Genomic DNA, 18,782 nt, shown 5'->3' with positions numbered 1-18,782 from the left:
CGAAAATAAACCCGGAACGGAGACTACCAACTGAGACATTAGGAGTAGAGATACCTGCTAACGAACCGAACCCCCACCAATAACTAAGATTGCTCGGGGTTGGATAATAATCTATCAAATGCTGGTTAAGTGTGGAGGTCCTGCAGACCAGGATAGCCTCAGATCAAAACCTAATAAATGTATTTGGGGCTGATTATATTTTTTGGGCAATAAGTATTCAGGAATTTGAGTGCTTTCTGCCACCACTTGAATACTTGATTCGTTAAGGTCGTCACCCTATATCCGGAAGTCTCTATCATTTTTTTTGTCTGTTAAGCTTCACAGGGTTGGGACTCCCTAAATCAAACTTAAATCGTTGTTTATCGAGAAAAAGGATAATTTCGTATGGGTACAACTCTTATTTGAACGAAGCCACTATCACATCATACCTTGGCTTCTTTATCATAGTTGCCTAACTCTTCAGATCAAGGATCAAAGACTACAGGAGCTTAAAGTTATTGTCGCACACTTTCATTTTGACCAATTTTATAGAAAAAAATAGTGACATATATGACATTAAATTGGTATATTATGAAAGTACATTTCAAAAGGGGTCTAGTGATACTAATTTAGTGTCATAAATGCTGCTACTTTGTCCTATAAAATTGGTCAAAAATTTAAAATTTTCACTTAAGACAAAAGCTAGGAGTACACTTATTCATGGACGAAGGGAGTAGGATTTAGATGTGCAATATTTAGGACACATCTAAATGTAATTTAGCAAAACTATTTAGTTGATATAGGTTGTCAAAATCACGACGGTCGTCATCAAGAGCATTCTGGAGGAGTATCCTTTTTTTTAATGGTAGAGGAGTATCTTGATATCTAGAGTTGTAAACATCCAGCAGCAGAGTACGTTGCGTCAACCTTATACACTTACTGAATTGCTGATCTAAGCATCATCTGAGCGAGGTCAAATGATCCCGGTTGTCGCTGCCCAAAATCTGACGCCCAATCTGGCTATTATATTCTGTCTTTCTTCGGATATTTGACCTGTTGCGTCGCATCCGTCAGGAAGTCTTCGCTGGCATCCAGAAGAACGAAACCGACGTAGACCGTGCCTGTATCAGCGAATAAATACGTACGTATACTGACTGACTACCAGTACAAGATTTGTTTACTTGCTGCCGATTTCGATTGTTTGCTGTCATCATGGTCCACGTACGAGAGTGTTTTCTTCACTTGTGTCTGATTTTTGTTCTTTTGCCTTGTGTGAAACAGTGTGCGCTGAAGATGAATTGTGACAGATTCGGCGATTTCCGTGGCTCGTTCGGCCGTGGAGCGCCTGGAAAGCAAACTGATTTTGGCGTTATGTTACCGAATGAGCTGGTCTGGTTTTGGTCAAGTTCGGCTCCGATCGAGTGCCAGAAGAAAGCCAGCCTTGATTCCAAAACAATAAATTTTGGCGTCAAACTGAAGACTAATTAAGCAAATTAACGAGACAGCCCAACATGGCTTGGCAGCCGTTTGCAAACCGAGCGATAAAACCAAGTTTGATTATCGAATTACTAAATTATTTTAGGCAATACATAATTGCGCCATGCATGCATGCATGCACGGTGGGATCGATCCCTTGTTCATGGAGGAAGCTATAGGATAGAGATCGAACACGCAGACGCAGTGCCGACTAACAATAACATCATTACATGGACGCAGATATGAAGGCTACTAGTTGTGCTTCTCCTGGGTGTAGATGTAGTCGGTGTGCGCGGCGAGCGTCCTCCTCGCCATGCACTCATCCCGCTGCTTCTCGCCGGCCATCATCTCGCACTCGTGGTCTTCCGCCGCCGCCACAGCGACCTTCTGCAAGAAACACAGCGGCATCGGTTAGAAAAGAAGATGAGAAATCGATGGAGGATCGGCCGAGAGTCCTTGAAAACGTTTTAGATCGATCCTGCGCGCGCGTGCGTACCTCGTCGGGAGATGCCGTTGCCACGTCCTTGGGCGAGGTCCGGGCGGCCGTGGCGCCCGCGGGGCCGGAGGCGAGGAGGAGGAGGACGGCGAGCGCGGCCACGAGCACCAGTGTCGTTGCCCTCGCCATGGTGACGGCTACCCTTGTTTTGGAACGGATTGAATCGTGCAGTTTTTCGGCCGGAGTGCTGGTAGTGGAGAATGCGGGCGGAATGGATGGTATTTAAAGAGGTAGAGGGGGAGCATGGAAATAGCGGAGCCGTTTTGCAGGTGCAGGAGCGGAGCAGGCGCGCACTGCGCTGCCACATGTGCTGGCCCCATTACACGTGGCCCTTGCTGCGCGTAGGCCAGTCTGTCGGTGACTGTCGATCTGCGCAGGCCCTTCTCGCTGTCTATGATGATCTACTGAAGGAAAATTTCCTGGCTCGGGGCGTAATTATTCCCGGCTCACAACTTGTTCAACTGTCAAACGGCTGGATGTGGTGGATCGAGTCTCGCGGGCGCGTGCTTACCTTACCCGAAAGGCTGCATGTCCGGTGGCTGTAATGGGTGTCGATCCGCCCCTGCGCACGCATGTGCAACAGGACTCGTGGATGAATGACCATTTTTGTGTGTTTTTTCTAGAAAATTGGTGTGATTTCCTATTTGACGCTTCAGGCGTTTGTTATTGTGCATTTTGCAAACGGACGCACACACACCCTTTCAAGCTGGGCCGGCCCGTTTAGATTTTTTTTATTTTCTTTCTATAAAACTGCAAAAAAAGCGTCCGCGTGGAGAGTCAAACCCAGGATCTCCTTGCCACGTGATATAGTATGTGGTAAGCAATCCAAACTATTTACGAACAAATAAACAAAAAAAAACCCAGGATCTCGTTGCACTCGATAAACTGCACTAACCACCCGGACCACAATGCATGTTTTGATCACTTCTTCTTTTTCTTCTTTCTTTCCTTTTTCTTTTCTTTTTTCTTTTTTCCCTTTTCTTTCCTTTTTCGTTTTATTTTGTTCTTTCTTAAATTCATGAACTTTTTGCAAAATTGATGAACTTTTTTCAAAACTGGTGATTTTTTTCAATTTTTTTATTTTTTAGAATTGATGAACATTTTTTCAAAATTTATAAACTTTTCCTCGAATTTTTGAACTTAAAAAAAATTGATGATAATTTCTAAAATTTGTGAACTTTTTAGAAAATGATGATCTTTTTAATAAAATCGATGACCTTTTTTCAAATGGATGAACTTTTTCCAAAATAGATGACTATTTTCAAATGGATGAACTTTTTCCCAAAATAGATGACTATTTTTCAAATGGATGAACTTTTGTATAAAATCGGTAAAACTCTTTTGATGTCACAAATTATTTCATTAGTAAAGACCAGCTGTTTTTTTTACCATATCAACAACACCAAAAAAAGGAAGAAAAAAACTTGGCGAGCGAAGCGAGCGGGGGAAGGGGCGGGTGAGCTAACTCTGCTCGGTGTGGCCTGCTTGGGGTGCGCATGAGCGCCAACTCGCTTTCTGGCGTTGAAGGCACCTAATAGGAGCACCCTACTTGCCACGGGTGCTCAGTTTGGCGTTTAACGTGGCTTGCCAGCGTGGAGTAGGGGCTGCTGTCATCGACAGCGACCTCGGAGAGAGACATGGGTCAGCGTGGCCACTGCTCATTTGCGAAAAAAACTCATGGTTTTACTTGTTTTGCACGAAAAGCCCCCCCTCCAAATCTAATATACACCGCTTTGTCTGCCTCGTTCTCTCCTCTCGATTGGTGGAAGGCGGAGCCGCAATGGATCATAACGACAGCGACGATAATGACAGAGCCTTATCGTCGAGCTCCCGGAGAGCCAGCTCGTAAATATGGTGAGAAACTCCTCAATTGCTCCCTACACAAGCAATTCATCCCCAGTTTCTGATAGGGTTAGACGAATTCACTCAGACGAAAATGTGAGATTTGCCTGTGATTTTGTCCTCTGATGTTGGTTAGATGGCGAATCGCCCCCTTCACATTGACCCATACTGCTAATTGTCTATACGGCTTACTTGGGGTTTAAAGGGGTTGTACTTTAGCGATTTGAACTGTTCGGTGGCGAGATTCATCTCCTCGTTGGATAGTCGTAGGAAAAGTCTATTTAGTTGAATATATTCCTAGATAACTATACATATGACAATGTATGAAGAACATGTAATGCATTTTTGTGCTGATATATTGTGCCTGAACGTAACTTTGTATTGTAGTGCAAAATGGAGCTGCATTGCTAGCAATTTTGCATTACCAACAGATTATCATCACTGGCTGGTCGTATGCAAATGGTCAGTCGGTAAAGAACTTTACGAAAGACCCTTTTCAAACTTATCTTTGACCAGCCTATCCATCTATGATGAAATACATCACTGACAGGCCAACATGCCCATCTGTTATGACAATGTCATCACTGACCCCAAGGCACTGACGGGCCTGATACTCGTCCATAATGATACAATTTGTCCGGTCAGTGCTATTTGAATCTGTAATAGTCTATGGCCAGATGTTGAACACATATTTTGTGTTAGGCATCTTTCCCGGCCAACTTCCCTGATGTCCGCAACATGTTTGATGGCATGCCGCCCTTGACGCCCGACAACCTGAGGTACTACGATGATGTCATGGCAGACATGATCAATGAGGGTGGCCAAGGGGATGATGGTCAAGACACTCAAGACCATGAGACCGAAGGCCAAGAGAGTGTCAACGTCGAGGAAGAGCCATTGTTTGGGGAGGAGCTATCTCATCAAGCCTGGTCACAAAAGAGACGGCAAAGTGTGAGGACCGGAGCATACACGAAGGATGAGGACAAGTTGCTTTGTGAGGCTTGGATGAAAATTGAACAAGATCCCCAAACAAGCACCGAGCAAAAAGGATCAACATTTTGGAAGAGGGTCCATGCTTTCTTCCATGAACATAGAAAATTTGAACCCCACAAACTTGAGAGTGACCGGGGTGATTTGCCACTTCAAAAGAGATCGAGCTTCATCCAATTAGAGTGCAACAAATTTTGTGGCTCATACGAACATGTGGTTGGAGGCCGGTGAGTGGCATTGGTGTCAAAGGAAGTGGAGAACATGGCGGCCCACTTGAGCAAGAAGAAAAACAGGGCTTGGTTTGAGGGAACATAAAAGCTCATGATGGAGCGAGATGCGTGATCATCTTGTATTTGTTTGTTTTTCGTGAACTATGGGCACATGCGATCCTTTTGATGCAACGTTGTATGCTGGCATGACATGTGGTACTATGCAAAAAAAAATGCTATGTTAAATATATTTGTTATGTTTCATGAAAATATATCAAATCTTGATTATATTAGGCGGGAAAAGGGACATGACGGATCAAATGTGTCGCCGTGTTGGGTGTTGAGGCCACTGAAGGGCAGACATGGGTTGGACGCCCATCCATTTGGCCAGCTAAACAGACAAATCTTCTGTCCGTTTTGAACGACTGGTTGGAGTTGCCCTAATCAAATGACGTTGCAATTGTTATAATGATTCGAACCAATTTAAGCTAACTTTCATCCTTGTCAATTTCTTCTGAAATATTCGTGTGCATTCTATAATTTTGACACCACCAAACAGACCGACAGCTCCAAACCTGGTTGTAATCCATGAACTTTATCCCGCATTTCATGGCCTCAACCCATTCTAGAGTTCGAGCCTTACATTGCTTCTGAATAAGTCACATGATTGTTTGCCCAACAATAATACATCACGCAACCTCTTCAACCTCCGTGGTGCTACACTGCTAATGCTTCTTCAACCACAGGCTTCCCGACTTGCTCCGCATCATTTGTCGAGTCGTCCTGAAGTATAGCTGGCCAAATGGGCCATTTTTCTGGGCCGGCCCGTGAGCATGCGCGGCATGGCCCGCCTTGGGCCAGGCACGACATGGGCTAAACGGGTCGGGCCCGGCACGCGGCACACCCTGGATCGTGCCTGTGCCTGGAGGCTGGGCACGTGGGCCGGCACGGCCCGGCCCGATTACTTTTTTTTTACTTTTTTATACATCTATATGTGGCTCAATATGTAAAAATAGGCTAAAAACGCTCAGTGCGTCAAATAACAGGCTGAAAATATGCGGCCCATCATGCTAAACGGGCCAATGTGTCGGCCCGTTTACTAATTGGGCCGTGCCTGGGCCGGGGGGCGCAGCACACGGGCCGGCACGGCACGGCCCGTATAGTAATCGTGCCATGGCGGGCCGTGCCGGGCCAGGCACGATTACGATGGGCCGGGCCGTGCCGGGCCGGGCCAGCCCGTTTGGCCAGGTATATCCCGGAGTGGCTTCTCTTGAATTTCTTCAGGTTGCACCGCCCTCCTACAGTCCTACTAACCTTGAGCGAGAATTGAGAAACTCGTTCTATTAAGAAAGACACTGTTCCAAGCAACAAACACCCACAAAGATAATATAGCTAACCCCACCTCATTAAAACAAATCACATTTGGGTCCGTGCTCTCCATAACTTTAGCAATCATGCATATGGAACTATTGATAGAATTGCTTCGTTTTTTGGAGGATGATCCAATGATATGCATAGAGAACAGGAGCTACACAGGTTGTCTAAACTTGTATAAAAACGGAGAACTAGAATAGCTGACAAGCCAGTAAACTCGCTCATTTTGTAAATGCGCCATCAGAATTCTTTGTCCTGTCAGCAAGAGCAAAACTTTTCTACGTACTCCCTCCGTCTCAAAATAAGTTTTTCTATATACTCCCTCCGTCTCAAAATAATTGTCTCAGGGCTTCTTTGAATCAAAGGATTCTCACAGAAATTTTGAAGGATTTTAATCCTTAGGAATTTTTTCTATGTAGGTTGTTTGATTCGTAGGATTGTAAACCATAAAAATTTTGATTCGTAGGAAAATTTCCATCCACTCAAACCTCTTTAAAAGAATCCTACGTTTCTTCTATGCACAATCAAACACTCATCCTATAGGATTCAAGATGACATGCCACTCTAATCCCACATTTCTTTTATTCCTGCCTTTTGGAAATCCTATGAATCAAAGAGGCCCTCAACCTTAGTAAAACTTTGTACTAAAGTTAGTACAAAGTTGAAACACTTATTTTGGGACGGAGGAAGTACTAAACACGTTGTCTCCATCAGCTTATCTTGAACCATAGTTAACTCAAGTAAAAAAACATAGTTAACCGGCCCCATAGTTAACTCAATTAAAAAAAACATAGTTAACCGGCCAGCTAGAGGATCAGAGCCCATAACAAAAGGGCCATTTGATGCTACGTACTAAACCAATAAGGTACAAAATAGAAGGGTTTTTTGGACATATTTTATCTTTGTGTCAAACGCCAAGATGCAAGTCCCGCATCATGAGTTTGCTCAGCAACTTCCATTTTGCCTTTCTAATTTTATTGCTTCGTAAGAATCCATGACCTCTTTGAATTTTTCCTCAGCAACCGCTGCCAAACAAAAGGGGCAGATCATGACATCAGCACACATACAGTGGACATATTCTAGCTTTATAGAAAAGGGAACTGCATTTACCTTTGTTGTTTTGGTTTTGGTCTGGATGGTATTCCATTGCTTTTCTCCTAAACGCATTCTGGAAAGAATGCATATCATTAAGGAAGTAAGCAAGACATATATGGCTCCCTAAAAGCTTTACCCATCTTATAGGAAAGGAGAAAAATAAATGTAAAACACACATTTAGAGTTGCACAGCGGAGAAAATGTGTGATGAAGTTTACATGAAAATGAAATCATATTGTTTTGCAGCCTGGCTCATTTATCTAGCTTGGTTATCAACCACTTCAGGTGTGCTTGGTAGAGTGCATTAGATATTCCCTCCCCAACCCACTTTTCTACTGTTTGATAGTGTGTGAGGTCCCTCAGCCATGCCCCACCTCACCCCTCAAACCCCTAGCTGAATCTGTAGCGAGAAGATGTATATTTCGCTAAGATTTTTGTACAGAGAAAATGATTTCTTGTACAGAAAAGGTGATGTATATTTTCTTGAGATTTTTGCACTTTGTCTTACGTTCAGATGATTTTTCTGAGAAGATGATACATATTTTGTAGACTTCCATATGTTCAGATGATTTTGCTGCACGATCATATGTTCATATGATTTTGCTACACTTTCTCATGATCAGACTTCTGCTTCATAGCAAAGTACATACAAGGTGTGTCATTGTGTTATTTAGAGTGGCAACTAGTACAAAATACTCCCTTCGTCCCACAATATAAGATCATTTTCCAAGCTATGTTACTCCAGGCAGGATCTTATATGTTACTCCAACTAGTACATATAAGGCAGGATCCTCCAGGCTCCAGCGCGCCATAGTGATCCCACTCCTCTGCGATGAGGGCAGTTGCCTCCTCATCCAGCATCCATTGCTCTTCCAACAGCGGCACCTGGTCCGGCTGCAGGGGAAGCGACATGGTAAAGCGAGGAAAGTGGAGTGGAGCTGTGGGCGGTGGGAGATGAGCTAGGACGGGAAAGCGCCGGCCTTTTTATAGCCGTGGGTGGCTGATGGTGAGAAATAGCGCGCGTGGTGGTAAACATGGCGGGTGACAAGAAAAGGAGGCAGGAAATAGCACGAGGAGTTAACCAAGCAGCGGCCTCCATTAATTGGCCTGTTTCCCGCTGAGATGAGCGGCAGGATTGGTACGGCTGTCTGTGCCATTGGCAGTGAGAGAAGAGAGGCCGCATAAGAGGACGAGGAGAGAGGTAAAACTTCCCTCCATGCGGTCCGTTGGGGATGGAGCATGCTCCAAAACAACCCCCCCAGGCTCACATGCTCAATTTGGAGCGGCCTCCAAAACATATGGCGGTCGAGCGCAGGATGGCGGCTCTGCTAGCCCATCCATTTCGGCCAAAATCATTGCCATACGGGCAGTTATTATGGCGATCGATCACTTATGGCGACTCTGCTAGAGTTGCTCTCAGCTCAGCAAGTCTCAGCACATACAAGCTATCAAACACAGTGTAGTTCTATGCACTCAGCATGTGTCAGGAGAACAACGATGCTAGGGTGAGACTGGCTACCAAACACGCCCTTCGGTAGTAAACTATGTCTCCATTAACTAGTGGCCACCGATGCACATAAGAGATGCATTAAGTAAACGTCAGTTCTTAGGGCGTGTTCGGGTCCCCTTCAGCTTCACAAAACTCTACGATCCAGCTTCTCTTCGTGGCTTCTAGCTCCAGGTAGCGATCCCAGATCCTGCATCGACAGCTTCTCTCAGGGCTACAGCCCAGCTCGAAGGGCTGTGGCCTGTTTGTCGCAGATTGGGCTGGCTGGAGGCAGCCCAATTGCAGCGCAAAAACCAGGAGGTCGGTCGGCCCAGCTACACCGATTGGAAAATCTGGAGTTTGCCCAATTTACAGCAACTTGCCACTGCCAAGCGTTCAGGTCAAAATCATCTGTGGAGTTGGTGGAGTTAGAAGCTGGAGGGGATCCGAACACGCCCTTAAATTTCTAAAATGCATTTTAGTGTAATATCAACTCCGCCTATGTTGTCTCAACATAGCCGGTCCCAAGCCCGGGTGGAGGATGCTTGTGATAGGCTTGGCGAGCCAACATCAAAATTCAGCCACTCTTATGGAGATGAAACCCAGAAGAACATCGTTGGGGCGTAACCCTCTTAGCGACGCGCCATATCGGAACCCGAGTGTGGAATTAAATGGGCAAGGGCCGCGCCGTCACCCCTTGGTGGCGCGCCGTATCTTGATCTAGATACGGTGATAAGTGAGCAAAGTTCGGGTCATCGCATCGTTAGTCACGTGCTACATTGACGCCCGAGTGTAGTGAAAAATGAGCAAGGGTCTTCATGTTTGACTCGACGAGTGCGAAGGGTAAGGAAGCTAGCCGAGCCTAGTAGGATCCACAGGTGGCTCAAACGTAGGGTCCCTGCCGGATAAGTTACGGGAGTTAGTTGATACAGTGGTGAGGAGAGGTGTTGATATCCTATGCGTCCAAGAAACCAAATGTTAGGGGCAAAAGGCGAAGAAGGTGGAGGATACCGGCTTCAAGCTGTGGTACTCGGGGACAGCTAAAAAAAGGAACGGAGTATGCATCTTGATCAACAATAGTAGGGAGTGATAAAAGTCAAGAGGCAAGGGGGCCGGATTATCCTAGTCAAGGTGGTCGTTGGAGACTTAGTTCTTAATGTTATCAGCGCCCCACAAGTAGGCTACAATGATAGCACCAAGAGGGAGTTCCGTGAAGGCCTAGAGGACATGGTTAGGAATGTACCTATTGGCAAGAAACTCTTCATAGGTGGAGACCTCAATGGCCACGTGAGTACATCTAACACAGGTTTTGAAGGGGTGCATGGGGGCTTGGGTTATGGCAGCAGGAATCAAGAAGGAGAGGATGTCTTTAAGCTGCCCTTTAGCCTACGAGATGATCGTAACTAACGCCCTCTTTAGAAAGAGAGAACCCCATCTAGTGACTTTTAGTAGTGATCAACACTCCAGCCGGATTGATTTCGTCCTCTCGAGAAGAGAAGACACGCCTAGATTGTAAGGTGATACCCGGAGAAAGTGTGGTCCCTCAACTTAAACTTGTGGTTGTTGACTTCCGCTTTTGGATTTGTGTACAGTGAGATAAGCGCGCCAAAATCGAAGGAGGAGGCAGCTCGGGCTTTCAAGGAGAGGGTTATTAAGGAGAGCCCTTGGGAGGAATGAGGTGACACAAAGAATATGTGGACAAATGTGGAGAGGGGAAAGGGGAATTGGGTGGCTCGCGGCGGCGGGGGGATAGGGTTTGGACCTGCAAAAGGGTCGCGGAACCGCAGTTATAGTGCTCGGGGCGTGCGGTTTGCGGGCTGCGGCAAAAAAATTTGCGGGCCGGGCGAGTATGCGGGCTCTGTTCTGGCCGGAAAATTGGGCCGAGCCCGCATACTCGCCGGAATTTTTGCGGGCCGGGCGTTTTGCGGGGTCTGCTAGAGTTGCTCTAACAATAGTATGGCTAACAAGCTTTTTAACCTCATTTTTTGGTCAAACAAGATGCCCAAAGAATACAAGCAGAGTATATCAGTGTCAACCTTCAAGAACAAGGGGGATGTCCAAAGTTGTACTAATTATGGTGGAGAAGCTATGGGACAGACTCATTGAGCATTGCTTAAGAAGAATGACAAGCATGACCAAAAACCAGTTTGGTTTCATGCCTGGGAGGTAGATCATGTAAGCGATTTTCTTGGTACAAAAACTTATGGAGATATACGAGGAGCAAAAGAAGGACCTGCATATGGTGTTCATTGAATTGGAGAAGGTCTATAATAAGATACCACGGAAGGTCGTGCAGTGGGCCTTGGAGAACTACAAAGTGTCAACAAAGTACATTACCCTCATGAAGGACATGTACGATAATGTTGTGACAAGTGTTCGAACAAGTGATGGCGACACTGACGACTTTCCAATTAAAATAGGAGTCATCAAGGGTCAGCTTTGAGCCCTTATCTTTTTGCTTTGGTAATGGATGAGATCACAAGGGATATACAAGGAGAAATCCCATGGTGTATGCTCTTTGCGGATGATGAGGTGCTAGTTGATGATAGTCAGACGGGTGTTAATAGATTAGAGCTGTGGAGACAGACTTTTGGAATCGAAAGGTTTTAGGCTTAGTGCAACTGAAACTAAGTACATGAGGTGCAGTTTCAGTACTACTAGGCATGAGGAGGAGGCCTTGATGAGCAGATGGTACCTCACAAGGACACCTTTCGATATTTGGGGAATGTTGCAGAAGGATGGTGATATCGATGAAGATGTGAACCATCAAATCAAAACTGGATAGATGAAGTGGCGCCAAGCTTGTAGCGTCCTCACTGACAAGAGTGCCACAAAAGTTGGATGGTGATCCAACCTACGATGTTGTATGGCGTCGAATGTAAACCAACTAAAAGGTGTCATGTCCAACAGTTAGGTGTAGTAGAGATGTGCATGTTAAGATGGATATGTGACCACACAAGAAAGGATTGGGTCTGAAATGATGAGATATGTGGTCTCAATGGGGTAGCACCGACTGAAGAGAAGCTTGTCCAACATCTGATGAGATGGTTTGGGCATATACAACGTAGGCCTCTAGAAGAGTCAGTGCATCGCAGACGGTTAAAGCGTGCTGATAATGTCAAGAGAGGTCAGGGTAGACCAAACTTGACATGGGAGGTGTCCATAAAAAGAGATCTGAATGACTGGAATCCTCTATTCTTAAATAGTTGCAGCCCACTACATATTTTTCCTTATCATGCAACTATGCCACATCACCAAGTCATGCATGTGGTCATAGGTTATAATTTGTGCACTAGTCTATCCATGCAACCATGTCGCCTCAACAATCATGCATGTCAATTTGTTTCACCATTTTTTGTGTGGGCAGAGACGGTGCATACGTTGGATGCTTGGAGCAATTATATGTAGGTCATGTTATACATTTTTGTTATGTAGGCACCCCGTTAACTTCAATCCAATAGTTTTCTCTTTTTATATAACATTTTATCACATGATTCACATGCTTTATTGTTTTTAAAAAATAAACTGAGAGCAATCTTAAATATGTCTGCAATATTTTTAGTTTTTAGCATCTATTTATGCATCTGTTTTATCAAGGTTCCCGCAGCAACGCGCGGGGCATCATCTAGTATCACCAAAGAACTAGTCATGGACATAGGTGCATGGAAGTTAGCTATCCCCATGCCAGAACCATGACTTGGTTTCAAGATCTTATGGGTTTCAACACTAGCCTACCCCAACTTGTTGTTTGAATTGTACCGAGTACAAAGGAAAGTGCAGTGCGATTAGTAAGAACGAAAACGTTTTAGTTACTTTGTCTTCACCTACAAGACTGAAGTGCAAGTGCTACAGAATATATCAGAAAATAACGGCAATCTTTCAGCTGAGAATTCTATGTCACAAAATGACAAGTAAAAGAAGGCAGACCTTAATCTCAGCATCTGAAAATGGTTCTGGTCTTGACCTATGTAACAAAAAGTAGAAATCTTACCGATGAGAAAATTATGAGTATAACATATGTCTGTATCAGTATATAAATTTCCAGGCAAGAGAAATTTATCCAAAATGTGCGGCAATAATTCAGGATTCCATAAAGGCAGATTCGGTATAAGAGAGTCAGATACCAGCTGGTAAACTAAACCTAAGGAGTATGGGACAATCTAAGAACAGTTGGTAGAACAAACCTAAGGAGAAGGGAGACAGTTACATGTAACCTATATCTGTAACATGTTGCACATCTAACGAGAAAACATGGGCCGAAGGACCACTGTAGTATGAAAGTGGCTCATACAAGCTCAACTATCATCATACACAACTAGAAAGTACATGAAGAGCTTTTATGATATACCTGTTTAGGCCCAAGACAGAATAGTGATGTGACATACTGTACTGCATAGCTTCCCTGGGCCTTGATCTGAAATTTGTTCTTTGATTGGCATAAAATGTTTCTGCGTCTTCATACCAGTCTTCTCTTCGACTATGCTGATTATAGGTTGGATTATGGCCATTGCGAGTCCGATAATCCCGGCATTTACTTCTCTCCTTCTTGAACATATCTTGCATGTGCATGATGCGTTCCTACAGAAAGCGCTAATGTTGGTTGATGATTAGTTGAAACATATCAGCACATAAATATGGGACTAACATAGTGACTCTATAATTAAGAAAATGGTGCGGTTGCTTCACCGAAATTTTCATAAGATAAAGAATTTCAACTTGAGGGGGTAAAAGTTTCAGCTGGTTTATAACTATTAACCTTTAAAGCCGTTCATGTTCTATGAAGTTAATCTTAATAATTCAGAAGCAAGGTTTGAGGCATTCACAACACTACACTTTTTAGCATAAGTTTTGAAATGTAAATATCCAGAAAAACATTAAACAATCCTAATCTCCTATATGCAAGTAAGGAACCGACCACTCTCTTCCTCTGATCCTCGTTCGTCTCACGCGTCCTCCGGTAATATCGCCACGCATCACCACACCTATTCGGCCCACGAGGTATGTCTTCCCAGTAGACATATGGTTCTGATCTGCTAAGCTTCAGTGAAAGAAAACGATTTTAACTATCTCTCCCAATGCTGCTTACAATTTGGTTAATGATGAATTTCAGAATCACAAGATGAGCATTTCATATACCTGAGTGTAGAACCAGCCAAAGGTGCGGCGCAGTTGACCAACCTGCAAACACTCCCAGAAACAGATGCACAATCACATTACCTAAATGCATCGGTAACACACAAGTGGAGTAACTGTTAAGTGAATGATCATTTTCATGAGTTTGCTTCAGTTCAACGTTGTCCATCTACGCTACAGCAACAATAAAGCAGCGTCGCACACCCTATAAAGTACTGTCGCGTCTCGAATTAGAGCTACAGAACGCGCGGCCGGGAAGGGGGGGGGGGGGGGGGGGGGACGTACAGCAGCGGTGGTGACAGTGGCGCCGATGAGGGCAAAGAGGAGGATGGCAGCCGGGGAGGAGGAGCCGGAGTCCCTCTCACGCGCCTCCTCAGGACCTGTATGCCACCGGTTCACCTCCCGCTCGCCTCTTCGGCGGCCGTCCATCAAGTCGGATGCGGCGAATTGGGGATCTGTTTGACTGTTTCACAACGTTTGCACAGAACGCAGGGGGTGGCCGAGCTCCTCTGTGATTGGTTGGCAAGGTCGCCGCGGGGTGTTGTGCGCTCGAGACAATCGACTCGGTGGCGCGGCGGAGGCGATGTGGCTGCCCGTGGCCGGCCGCTCGCCAGGAGAGGGGATGCGCGGTGGAGAAGGACGTGCCGGGCTGAAGCCGGGTCCGTGTCCTACGACTACGAGCCAGAGGATGCGGACAGCAGCGGAGGAAGGGCAACTCCAACGCGCGGTTCACAAAACGGACAAATGTCCTCGCGGGGGAAATATCAGGTGATGCCACCCTTTAACCCTGCTCTAACTTTTTTTTTCAAGAGTACACCAAAGACATACCTTATCTTCATAGAAGAGAAAAAAACACAATCTACAAGAAACCATAAGATGAAATAAGCCTCCATCTTAGTCACACACCCTTAACACCCCACACATTAGACTATGCCTACATTCTCACAAAACGTGCTAAACCCTCCTCCACCTAGTCCTGCCGCCTTCCACTCCTTTAGCTCCTCCAAAATGGCAATGGCCAGGCCATGCGCCTGTAATTGTTGGTTCGTCCTGTTGAAAAGTCTCGCGTTGCGTTGCTTTCAGAGGGCCTAGATTGTGACGATGACAAGGGTGTCAAAACCGCGTTTCCAACCACTCCTAAAGTTACGCCGACCCTCCAGCCACCAATCCAACAAGCGATCCTGAGCCTCCGGAATGCGGCCCTGCAAATCCAGCACGGTCCAAATATTGTGCCACACTTCCCTAGCATACACGCACTGCACCAAGATGTGTTCCGCGTTATCCTCCTCTTGGAGACAGGTATAACAAGCCGAAGGCAACTCCTGCAGGCCATGCCTCGCTCTCCTATCCGACGTCCAAATCCGATGTTGCACCGACAGCCATGCAAATAGTTTACACTTGAGAAGAGCCCAACTTTTCCAAATGCAAGAGGCAAATGGCACCCTCTCCGCTCCGAGGCACAATCTGTGATAAGTGGACCGAGCTGTGTAGCAGCCGAACAGGTCCGCCGGCCACGAGAAAGAATCCTCACTAGATGGATCACGAATAACCGTGCTGATGGCCAAGTTGAGGTGCAAGAGTTGCAGATGACCCCCAAAATTCAGCTCACCATTCAAGTCCAATAGCCACCTGCCATTATCCAACCCCTCCTGCACCGTCCTTTTGTTGACGGTTCGCGTGTCCACTTGGGCGTGTATGAGAGGCGCTATGTCCTTAACGGAGAAACCGTGAATCCATCTATCCCTCCAGACAAAACCTTGTTACCTCTCCCAACTACTATGCGAACAAGGCTATCAAACACCGCTCGAGCTTCCCGGTCCACGGCCATCGATAGTCTTTGCCACGGCCTCCCCGGGTCAGTTCGCCGTAGCCACTCCCAACGAACTCGCGGAGCCAAACCTTGGAGCCGTAGATCACGCACCGCTAGACCACCAAGCCAAGTTGGCTTGCAAACCAGGTTGCAAGCAACCAAGCATTGACCTCCATTCGCCTTGTTTTTGCCCACCCAGAAGAAACCACGCATCCATTGGTAAATTTCATCGAATACCCAAAGCAGAGCATCTTCGATCATGAAATGGTGAATTGGCTTAGCCACAATCACCGATTTCACAAGCACCAGCCTACCCGGACGATGCAAGAGACCTCTCTGCCATGCCGGGGCAAAGCTCTTGGCTTGGTCCAACATGGGCTGCCATTCCGCTTTAGTGAGCTGCCGCATCGCCAACTGCAGGCCGAGGTATTTGCATGGAAAGTTTCCCAGGCGGCAGTGTAGTATGGACTCCACACGGATCTTGTCAGCTTCACACCCATGGATCATGATAGCCAGTGATTTGTTGTAGTTCACCCTTAGCCCTGACGCATCACCAAACACCTGAAGGACTGATGTGATGAAAGTGAGATCCGACTCCCTTGGTTTGACAAATAAGGCCACGTCATCCTCATATATCGAGACCGATTGGTGAGCCGCAATGCCAGTAAAGGTACTGATCACTCCCATACTAGCGGCTTTGATCATGATCGCAGAGAGCACATCCATAGCAATCACGAACAACAAAGGCGAGACGGGGTCACCTTGCCTCAGACCCTTGACATGGACGAAACTTCTCCTGGGCACACCATTCACTATCACTTTGGTACTAGCTGTCCTGAGAAGTATGGCAATCCAATCACACCATTTATGTCCAAAGCCCTTGCTTCTCATCACCTCGAAAAGGAACGGCCAAGCGAGCGAGTCAAACGCACATGAGATGTCCAACTTCAGAAAAACTCCCGCCTCTTTCCTTACATGGATCTTCCTAGCAACTTGCCTCACCAATAAGAAGTTGTCATTCAAATGCCTCCCACAAATGAAGGCCGATTGGTTGGCCGTCATAATCTCCTTCATCCTCCGTCGTGCCCGATTAGCTAACATCTTGGCGAAGATCTTAGCCGCACTGTGAGTAAGACTAATCGGTCTGAAGTCACCTACTTCCTCGGCGTCTGGCTTTTTAGGAATGAGCACAATGTGTGCCCGGTTAAGCCTGCCAAACCCACGTCCATCACCAACATATATCTTAAGGAACGCGGCCATAACGTCCTGCTTGATGATATTCCAAGCCTTTTGATAGAAGGTGTTGATGAACCCGTCCGGCCCCAGAGCCCTGTCCGGCGACATCTCCTTGATGGTGTTCCACACTTCTTCCTCCATAAAAATGGCATCAAGCTCCAAGAGTTCGTGCTCCTCCATGTCCAAGAAATCTAGGTCCACCTCAGCCACCCGCGTCGAAGTACGTCCCAGTAGATTCTCATCTGCCTCCGTAAAGAGCTCTTCCTTCCTCTCTTGGTCCGTGATAAGCTCACCATTGTGCCTTAGATCTGTGATGAAATTCTTGGACCTCCTACCATTTGCCACGGCTTGGAACAACTTTGTATTGGCATCACCTTCCCTAATCCACCGAAGTCGCGACCGCTGGCTCTCGATCGTGCGCTGGAGGGAGGCCAAGCCCAGCACCACCCTTTTAAGCAAGCTCCGTAACCACCTTTCTTCCATAGTCAACGCACGGGCCTTCATGGCTCTATCTAGCCGAAGGATGACATAATTAGCGATCGCCAACTGGACCTTTATATTGTCGGTCTTCCTCTGCCCCAAGCTTGCAAAGCCACCGCGGTGTTCCTGAGCAACGCATCAAGCCTCTTGAAAGGATCCACTATTGCATCTCGCACACCCAAGCATCCTTTACGGCCTGCTCAAAACCATCCAGCCTGGTCCAAAACAACTCAAATCTGAACCTTCTTAACACAAAAAGGTGCTGAAGTGGAAAGATGAAGCGGTGCATGATCCGATATGTTTGTGGACAGGGCTTGAAGTAGAACATCCGGAAAATTCAGCTCCCACTCCACCGACACGAGGACCCTATCGATCTTTGTCATCACCACCAGCTCCCGCTCGTTGGACCAAGTAAAACGTCTCCCATGCATGTAAATCTCCTTGAGCTCGTTGTTATCCACAAACGTCCTAAACCTCCTCATCATGGTTCTGTTGAGATTCACATTGTTTTTCTCATTCGCGTTTAAAATCATGTTGAAGTCCCTGAGCACCATCCACGGTCTCGGGCACAAATCCCTTCTAAGCTGGAGCTCCAACAAGAATTGCGTCTTAAGCTCATCACCTTGAGGACCGTAGACCACCGTTAGCCACCATTCCCACCCATCCTTATTATGCACCTGTCCCGTGAGGGAGTAGTTGTCCATGCTGAGGTTATCAATCACCAAAATGGAAGTATCCCATCCCACAAGTATACCACCCTAGTATCCGTAGCCGGCAAGTAGGCAAAACCATCAAAGGATGGCCCTATGCATTGCATAGCCACATAAGTGTCAATTACATCAAGTTTTGTCTCTTGGAGACACACCAAATTGACCTTAGCTTCGCTAATGAAGTTCCTCACCGCGTTCCTTTTGGACATGTTGTTGAGCCCCCTCACGTTCCAACATAGCACCTGCGGGTTCCAATCCATAGGAACAAGTGGATCCACCCTACTCCAACACCCATGATGTGGGTCCATCAAGACGCCCCAACCACGACAGTCGTGCCGGAGCTCATAGCCTGAACTGGGGGCACCTCCTTCCCAAACAGCGCCGCAATCACCCGGATGTGTTGCTCCCTCCACTACAAAAAAATACACTTCCGTGATGATACGTGTTTGTCACAGTAGGTCGCGTT

The 18,782-nt window shown here is 46.3% G+C and overlaps 2 protein-coding genes across 3 annotated transcripts; both read right to left on the bottom strand.

Annotated features, from left to right (window-relative positions):
* Window positions 1-1,519: 1,519 nt before the first annotated feature.
* Window positions 1,520-2,156, bottom strand: LOC780630 (phytosulfokines 4). Of its 2 annotated transcripts, none has more exons than XM_044472204.1 (2): window positions 1,952-2,156; window positions 1,520-1,842 (listed from the first exon to the last, which is right to left on the bottom strand). In XM_044472204.1, the coding sequence occupies exons 1-2, from the start codon at window positions 2,078-2,080 to the stop codon at window positions 1,708-1,710; spliced, it is 264 nt and encodes an 87-aa protein (XP_044328139.1). In that variant the 5' UTR covers window positions 2,081-2,156; the 3' UTR covers window positions 1,520-1,707. The 2 variants fall into 2 exon arrangements, with proteins under 2 accessions (XP_044328139.1, XP_044328140.1); XM_044472205.1 differs by having other exon boundaries at window positions 1,520-1,839.
* Window positions 2,157-6,923: 4,767 nt separating this feature from the next.
* Window positions 6,924-14,826, bottom strand: LOC123052905 (dnaJ homolog subfamily C member 7). The gene is made up of 7 exons (XM_044476267.1): window positions 14,366-14,826; window positions 14,084-14,125; window positions 13,863-13,985; window positions 13,296-13,525; window positions 12,875-12,911; window positions 7,477-7,534; window positions 6,924-7,391 (listed from the first exon to the last, which is right to left on the bottom strand). Exons 1-7 carry the CDS (start codon window positions 14,507-14,509, stop codon window positions 7,312-7,314), a joined length of 714 nt encoding a protein of 237 aa, XP_044332202.1. The 5' UTR covers window positions 14,510-14,826; the 3' UTR covers window positions 6,924-7,311.
* Window positions 14,827-18,782: the final 3,956 nt, after the last annotated feature.

The sequence above is a fragment of the Triticum aestivum genome, chromosome 2D (assembly GCF_018294505.1).
Source record: "Triticum aestivum cultivar Chinese Spring chromosome 2D, IWGSC CS RefSeq v2.1, whole genome shotgun sequence".
NCBI classification, from domain to species: Eukaryota; Viridiplantae; Streptophyta; class Magnoliopsida; order Poales; family Poaceae; genus Triticum; species Triticum aestivum.
The sequence above is the reverse complement of the archived record's forward strand: the minus strand, read 5'-3'. Positions and strand labels throughout refer to the sequence as shown.